The following is an 8,213-nucleotide window of genomic DNA, read 5'->3' as shown; positions in this document are numbered from 1 at the left end:
TCACTTCTCAAAATGCAACGATAGTAATAACAAAGTCAACTTTTCTCTTCAGGTACAATCTAGAAGGGCTTCCAAACATCCAATGATATTAGGAAAATTATCAACCACAAGGAATTTGTGTTAAGGTTTGTCCTCTGTCATTGTGTTAAGGTATTTCCTGTATTTTTTGTGTTTCTTTAAATCTACATGTGTGAATGCCAAAAGTACCATAAGCATGTACATGTAATTTATCAATGTAATGTAGAGAAAATTTTAGAGTTGAAACTCTCGAGGTTTCACCTACATAGGGTGTGATTGCTTTTTCCTGCTCCACAACCAACTTGAAACTATTATTATTAGCAAATGAAAATTAAAAATTTCTTATAGTTAAAACATTTTATTAATGTGTTATTCCTCTTTGAACTTGGTAGTAGATCGAAAATTAAATTGAATCTATACTAATTGTAATATCATTGAACCAACATAAAAAGGACTTGCTTTCCCAAATAATAGATGAGAGATACATGCAGAAATAATTTATTTTAAAATTTATAAAAAAAATAATAGTTTCTTTACATAACAATCAACTACTCTACTTTGATTTCAAGAAGCATCACAAATTTGATCCCTCAAATTTACCAAATCACAGATAAATTTAGTGATTTTTATTCTATGCTTACCCAATATCTTCTACTCATACAATCAGGGGTTCATAGCTTTCAATACTAAAGTCTGTGTAATACCTAAAAGAGTGTGGATAACCACTTCGGTTCCAACGTCCACTAAAACATGTATATGGCAACAAAATGTTACTGTAATTTTTTTTTAAATCCATACAACTTTGGTATGCAATTTACAGTGACCTCTAGTTTATAATATATATTTTTTTTGAATAAGTTTCTAAACTGAACTCAACTTCAAAGACCAAGAAAGCCTAGCCCATCAAAGCATTTGGGAAGAGATTTTTTTACTTAAGGCAGCAAATTTGAATAGTCCAAGGAGTACACATCAACATTAAAATTGAACCCAGAGAATGCTGTTGAATTTAAACCTAGAGTAAAATGTGAAACACAATAAAAAAGAGTGCAAAAACCAGACTGTTGAAATATTGCAATCCTAACATATTCAAAAGAATAGAAAGCACACTTGGGAAAGACAATGAACTAAATTTCTTTGTAAATGAATTTTTGATGTTATATGTGGAATTGATAGACATGAGAAAAGATTATTACAAAGATTTTGACTTTGATTTTCTATATATATATAAAAAAGCACTTTCGATTTCTAATTTCACATCCATTCAAACTTTCACTATAATTTTTTTATAACAATCTTCAAAATTTGCACCGATTAATTTGTTATAACCATGTTAATTATTCAAGATCAGACAATTTCAACATAGATTCTTCGTAACAATAACGCTTGTTCAAAGTTCAAAACTTTTAAAATTCAAAATTGTAACAATTTTTACAATACTAAAATTCTAACATATTTCTCCAAACCCTTTCATGTATTGAATTCAGGGAACCTCTATATGTCAAGGAATTTAACTTCAAAGATGCCATCCACCACAAAATCTGTAAGAAACTTAGGAAAACTTAAGATATTACTGTTGACTTCCTCTCGAACGTTTAATTGCCAATCACGTTTATCACACATCTCAGACTCTCGCCTTTAATCATGTAATCAAATGCCTTGTTGATATCGGCAAATGAAACCTCATGTGTGATAAATTTCTCCAATTCAAGCTTCTGCAAAAAAATAAAGAAGTTAGCTTGAAAGACTAATTACATGGAGATCAAAGAGTAGTGATTTTTGCCAGGAAAGGAAAGCAGCAGGCATGGCCTGAGAGAGCCATTTCTATCCTAAAATCTAAGCAAATGAATGAATCTTCATAGAATAACAAATGAAAGAAAGTCTTACCTTATCCAAATACAATTCTACAAGGCCTGGCAAATCGGAACGGGGCTTATAGTTTCCAAAGAAAGTTCCTTTCAATGTCCTTTCGTTCAGAAAATTCACGGGGCTGGTTGCAAAGACTGCGTCTGAATGAGGGACACCCACTAAAACGGCTACACCCCAACCCTGAACAAACACATACCCATTTGATCAGCATATGCATAGTAGCTAAAACTGAGCGTATATTTACAATTTCAGAAGGGGAGGCAGAGTAAATACGTCATGGCAGGATTCGAAGGCTTGAATCATGGCCTTGACATTCCCTGTGCACTCGATGCTGTAGTCCACCCCTCCATCAGTTTTCTCGGCAATAACCTGATAAACTCCCAGAGTTTAGTTTTAATTTAAAACATTTCTCCGAATACAACACAAAACTGAATTGAGCTTTAACATAAATTCTTTTACACATCTATTAAGCACCAACAAAGAGCAATAAATTTGAAAGAGACAAAGGAAAAGAGAAGTTGAAATCATTGTAGGCAGCTCAACCAACCTCTTGAATAGGCTTCTTGTAGTCCAGTGGGTTTATAAATTTTGTTTTTTTTCAGAAAGAAAAGCATTATATTTATATTAAGGAAATATATACATCATAATTCTGATGGGTCTCATGAAAAAAGACTGCCACTGAGAGGTCAAATATTTTAGGAGAAAACAACATAGCATCTAGAAAAGGAAGAGTTGTAGCATCACATAGGAACATATTGAAAAGTTGAGGAAAAAGTCATCACCACCATTGACTCACTGTACTTCAGGAATGGGAAAAGAAACCCACAACACTTCTGATTACAACCTTCAGGATCAAAAATATAAACTCTATACCCTCCAAGACGTGCTGCAGTGATGAGATAGGAGGATAGAGTGCTGAGACAGAAGACAACATATATTTGAAGGAAATGTTTGAATCCTCAAACATTTTTAAATTCCTCCATTTCCAAAGGCACCAGATTGTTGTGGGAGGGTTTATAAATTCTGTTACACCAAAGAGCTTTGCTGAAAGAGGACAGATTACAAAAACGATTCAAACAACGAAATAGAAAGGAAATTCTCGAGTCAACATACATACTGTGATTAACAAATGATGGAAATGGGCATTTTACAACCTTTTTCAAATCTGTCACTGTTTAAATTGATTATTCGAGAATCTCCTAAGCCTAGGTTAGATGTCTAACAGAAAATTAAACAGTAAACTCATCATATTGATCCCATAAAAAGAAAAATTCAGAAATGAAGCTGAATTTTACTTACGGCAAGCCCAACACCCCCAAGGCCAAATATTGCTACTGACGAACCCTTCTTGGGTTTGGCTACATTCAAAGTCGCCCCCATCCCTGAATCCACAATAAAATGAATTTTGAATAGGAATTCCAATCAAGGAAACGATCATGGGTGATTTTATTCACAGTCCAGCAAGCCGAACTTTGGGAATTCAATCACCCACTTTATAAATCAATATACAATGTAAACTAATTCAATTATATCATTGTGATCTTTCACAATCATCAGCAAATTAAGTTTCGAAAACCCCAGAAAAAAGTCAAAACAATAATGGAAAAGAGCTGTGAAAACTAAAGCCAATTCCCAGCGATTTGTTCGTGGCTTCGTGCTGTGCAGGTTGACTAAATCCTGAAATGTAGGGCAAGCAACTAAGTTTGGAAAATGGAAAGAATTCAAACAGTAGGAGGTTGAGCCCTTTCGCTGCACCCTCCGAGCATCACCGTAACAATTGAAGGATGGCGTATATTCGAATCACACATTGGTTAAGGGTAATCGCTCATAGAAATGTAATTTTCATTTGGGCGGGTTTTCAAATTCAAATTCAAATGAGTGACCCATTAAATGAGTATGTTATGTATCTTGTATCATATACCATAGTGTTCCGATCGTCTAATGGTGGTAGAGGCAGAAGTGGTAGGAAATTCATCGTCTGCACTGTGATGCCCATCCATGCTGCATGGTACTGTAAGGGCTGGGCCGTATTGTGATGTGCATCCATGGCATGGTCCATATTTGTATAAAGGGTATGGTGAGCATTCATGTGCTGTGTCCGTAGCCGGGATGTAGAGGGTGTACTTACAAGTATTAAGTAACCTATAGGGGTGGAAATAGGTGTTGTTGTTCTTTCCAGTCTCGCATTTATTCAATTCCTTTCGAGACTGGGATGCTAGTGATAGTGCACTAAACAACCAATAACACTATTGACCAATATTGCCCTTCCATAAACTAGCACAGCCATATTTACCAAGGTAAATATGCTTGATATACTATATCAAGCATATATATCAACCACATTTTCCATGTGATTGATATAGACTGTCTATAGGTCAACTTATTATTAATAACTATATAAATACTAACAACCATATTATTTATATATATTATTATATGAATATAATAATAATAATATAAACTCATAATATTATTATTATTATTAATTAATTAGATTATCATTATATTATTCAAGAAATAGAATAATGTAATAATTATTATATTATTATAACAATAATATAAAATTATAATAATAATAATAATAATAATAATAATATCATCGGATAATAATATAATAATAATATTATATTATTATAATAATATATAAATATAATTATTAATAAGATAATAATATAATTAATATTATAACAATAATAATAATGTAATAGCTATTATTATAATAATAATAATAACAATAATAATAATAATAATAATAATAATAATCACAATTATATTGAATTATAATTATTATAATAATAATAGCTCATAATAATAATCATGATCGAATAATAATTAGAATTGTGATAAGTGAATTATTATGTGTAATTTTTTAAAGACCAACCATTTATGATAATTAATAAATATATAAATAATAACAATGATATTCTTATATATTTATATATTTATTATTATTATATTAATATTATTACAATAATATAAACTCATAATAATATTAGTAATATTAAATATTAATAATTCATAATTAATAATAATAATAATAATAATAATAATTAGGTTTTATTAATTCAACCATGTTTATTTTAGTATTTTTAATATTTATCTTAGGGTTTGTATACATTGGGTTTATAATATTAGTCCCTTTTGTTTATCATTACCCAACAGATTAATACTAAAAACCCAAGGGATTATGAGCCAAAGGGAATAATATTAAACATAAGGGACTACTATTATAAACCCAAGGAACTAACATTAGACAACCATGGTCAACCATGGTTGAATGTCACATTGTGAAAAGGATTGTCTCACCATGAAAATAAACCATGTTTATTTTAGTCTTTCTAATATTTATATTAGGGTTTACCAATGTTGGGTTTATAATATTAGTCCCTTGGGTTTGATATTAAACCCTATGATTAATATTATAAGCCCTAGATGAACCCTTATATGATAGGAATATTATATGATAGGAATATGAACCCTTAGATGAATAAACCCAAGGGATTGATAATATAAACCTAAGGAACTAATAACAACAAGGGATTAATACTAAAAGCCTAAAAAACCAAAAGGCTTAATAGTATAACCCAAGGTATATAAAACCTAAGATAAACAAAAAGGACTAATATTATAAACCCAATGGTTTAATATTATAAACCCAAGCAATTATTGAACCCAACGAATAAACATTAAAAACCTGAGGGATCAAGAAGTGCAAGGGATTGATATTACAAATACAAGAGATTAATAAAGATGACCATGATTGATATTATAAACCCAAGTTAATAATAAACCAAAGGATTAATACTAAAACCCCAAGGGATTATGAACCCAAGGAAATAATATTAAACCCAAGGGACTAATATTATAATCCCAACTTTGGTAAACCCTAATATTAATATTAGAAAGACTGGCCAATATTTCCCTTCCATAGATTATACCACGATCATCTGAGCTTCTTGCATTTGAAATATTTGGTGCATTAACTGAAATGGAAGAATCTTGTAGTGAGAACTGAATGCATCCGTGGCCTTCAAATTGAATTCATTCATTCAATTCGTCATTCTATTGCATTGCCTACCCTATTCTGGTCATTTTTTGCATTGGATCCAACTCACCATGTGGTCATTCCATTAATACATAGTCTAGCATCTTTGTCATTGAATCCTATTCCCTGCCTTGTGATTCCTGCAGCAATACACAGTTGAATCCCAACTGTTACGTCGAAGTGGGCCAGGAGCACGATGTAGCTCAACGTGGACCTAATTTCTGCCACAAACATTAAGGAACACATCAATTCAATGAATATTGTAATGCTACATTACTATATTTAACTATGGTTTGATGTAAAAGTTTCAAGATGATAATATTTTGTGGAAGCAGTTTTTCATTGGTCATTTTTTTTAATTAGAAATGAGTAATATTTTTATAAAATCTACGTTGGACCACAACAAAAATTGGGAATTTTAAAGAATTTCTAAGACCACATTCTATGAAAACATAAATAGGATCCATCTCCATATTGCAAAAACCAAAAAATACAACATTTCTATTGACCTATTTACAACTATATGTCCTGAAAAATTGACCATCGAGGAATAGAGTTTTAGAGTTTTACAGTGTTTGTTCATTCACTAGGAGGGGAATTTCTTGACGTTGTGTCCTCCAATTTTGAGTTTGTAATTACTGCTGCTAGGTTTGGTCTAGTTATTATGCTTGGCCTCATCATATTATCCACTTGAATTTGAAAAGTGTTAGTTTCATCATTCTAATCATCCATCTACTTTTGCATGGAAATCAACTTAGGTGCTCGATCTGCTACCTAGAGGGAGAGATACTGAATAATTTTCAAAAAAAGTAACAGTCTACATTGTTGGCTATAGGAAAGTTGTTGAAAAGTGTTAATTTCCTCATTCTAATCATCCATCTACTGTTGCATGGAAATCAACTTATGTGCTTCATCCACTACCTAGAGGGAGAGATACTGAATAATTTGCAAAAAAAAGTAACAGTCTACATCGCTGGCTACAGGAAAGTGAGGGCAGTGAGGACATTATGGGGTATCTTCCCCATAATCATTATTCCTATGAGGTTCCACTAAATCCCAGTTGTCGTTCCTTCTCCTATTCCTGAGCTTCTCCCTTTGCAAGGCAAGTTTAAAGGCCACCTAGAAATTCCAACAAAAATGGAGAGATGCAACTCCTAAAAAGTTTACAAATTGAATTGGAAAGTTGAACCTTTTTGGAAAAAACGTATTACCAACTTCAAATCCAATCGTGAGAAGGAAACTTGTGATCGCTCTAAAATAGTACTTCCTGTTCGCATGGACTAATGGGTGTGTGGTCTAGCCTTGCCTCTATCCAATACTTCCTGTATAGAGTTCCAAATTGATTTTTGATGGAGGTAGCTTCGACACAATCCAAGACCAAGCATGGTTGCAGGTCTAAAACTACGTGTCCTAGATGAGTCAATGCTCAGTCCTTGCTTCTCCTTCCAATGGTGAAGATGCCAGGGAGGGAGGAGAAGGAGCTTTGCTTCCTTACTCTTCAAGTGACAACCCATTCTTGGTAGATAAATATTGAGCTTGATGGAATTGGTTCCATCCTCCATGAATGCTTTATGCGATGTGATATCTCTCCATAGGAACTCAATCCCTCTCGTTGTTATGTATACCAAGATCAAGATGATGTGAGACTCACACATGGGATTTAATGACCATGACTAATCAAGCAGACTTAACAATACCTGAGTACAAGAAAGTGCATGGTTATCATGTTTCCCGATGCTCCCTCTCATATATCATCTTCTCCAATTAAGGTACTCTCATCCAATAACATTGAATGCACCCAAATTGTAATAATCCCCTTGAGCTTGTTAATTGAACTATGTCTACACCAATTAGCTCTGATGTATTGGAGATGTGGAGTCATAGAGAGGTATATGACGAAGATGTGCCAATTCATGGGATGATTTTCTATCTCCTTTTCCCATTAACTTCTATTTACCATTTTGTAACTTCTATTTGTCATTTTTCCAGACATAAGGCTTGACTGGCTTGTTGGTTTGACATTTTATTCTGGCTTCTTAGGATGTTGTAAAATCTTTTATGATCAAAGGATTCCAAAATTCTCTTAATCCTTTGCAAAATTAGTTTTAGCTGGTTGGTTTTAGAGGGTGCATTTTTTTCAAAAGATGAATGGATATGAGTGAGTCTCCTATAAAAGTAATTTTGGAGATTTTGAGGTCCTTGGCTAAAGAAAATTATAGGAAAAGGCCATAGAATTCGACCATGTTGTTGATTTATTTGCCCATCCCTCATGCAAACCTAATTT

General features: G+C 32.6%; 1 protein-coding gene across 1 annotated transcript; it reads right to left on the bottom strand.

Moving 5' to 3' along the window:
• Nucleotides 1-1,395: 1,395 nt before the first annotated feature.
• On the bottom strand, nucleotides 1,396-3,264 carry LOC149186717 (alcohol dehydrogenase-like). The gene is made up of 7 exons (XM_089412672.1): nucleotides 3,180-3,264; nucleotides 3,039-3,089; nucleotides 2,908-2,928; nucleotides 2,432-2,472; nucleotides 2,158-2,253; nucleotides 1,903-2,064; nucleotides 1,396-1,730 (listed from the first exon to the last, which is right to left on the bottom strand). Exons 1-7 carry the CDS (start codon nucleotides 3,262-3,264, stop codon nucleotides 1,611-1,613), a joined length of 576 nt encoding a protein of 191 aa, XP_089268798.1. The 3' UTR covers nucleotides 1,396-1,610.
• Nucleotides 3,265-8,213: the final 4,949 nt, after the last annotated feature.

The sequence above is a fragment of the Pinus tabuliformis genome, chromosome 3_1 (assembly GCF_031772625.1).
Source record: "Pinus tabuliformis cultivar Carrire ecotype Pingquan chromosome 3_1, CPIR1, whole genome shotgun sequence".
In the NCBI taxonomy this organism is placed as follows: Eukaryota; Viridiplantae; Streptophyta; class Pinopsida; order Pinales; family Pinaceae; genus Pinus; species Pinus tabuliformis.
This window is presented reverse-complemented; position numbering and strand designations above follow the sequence as displayed.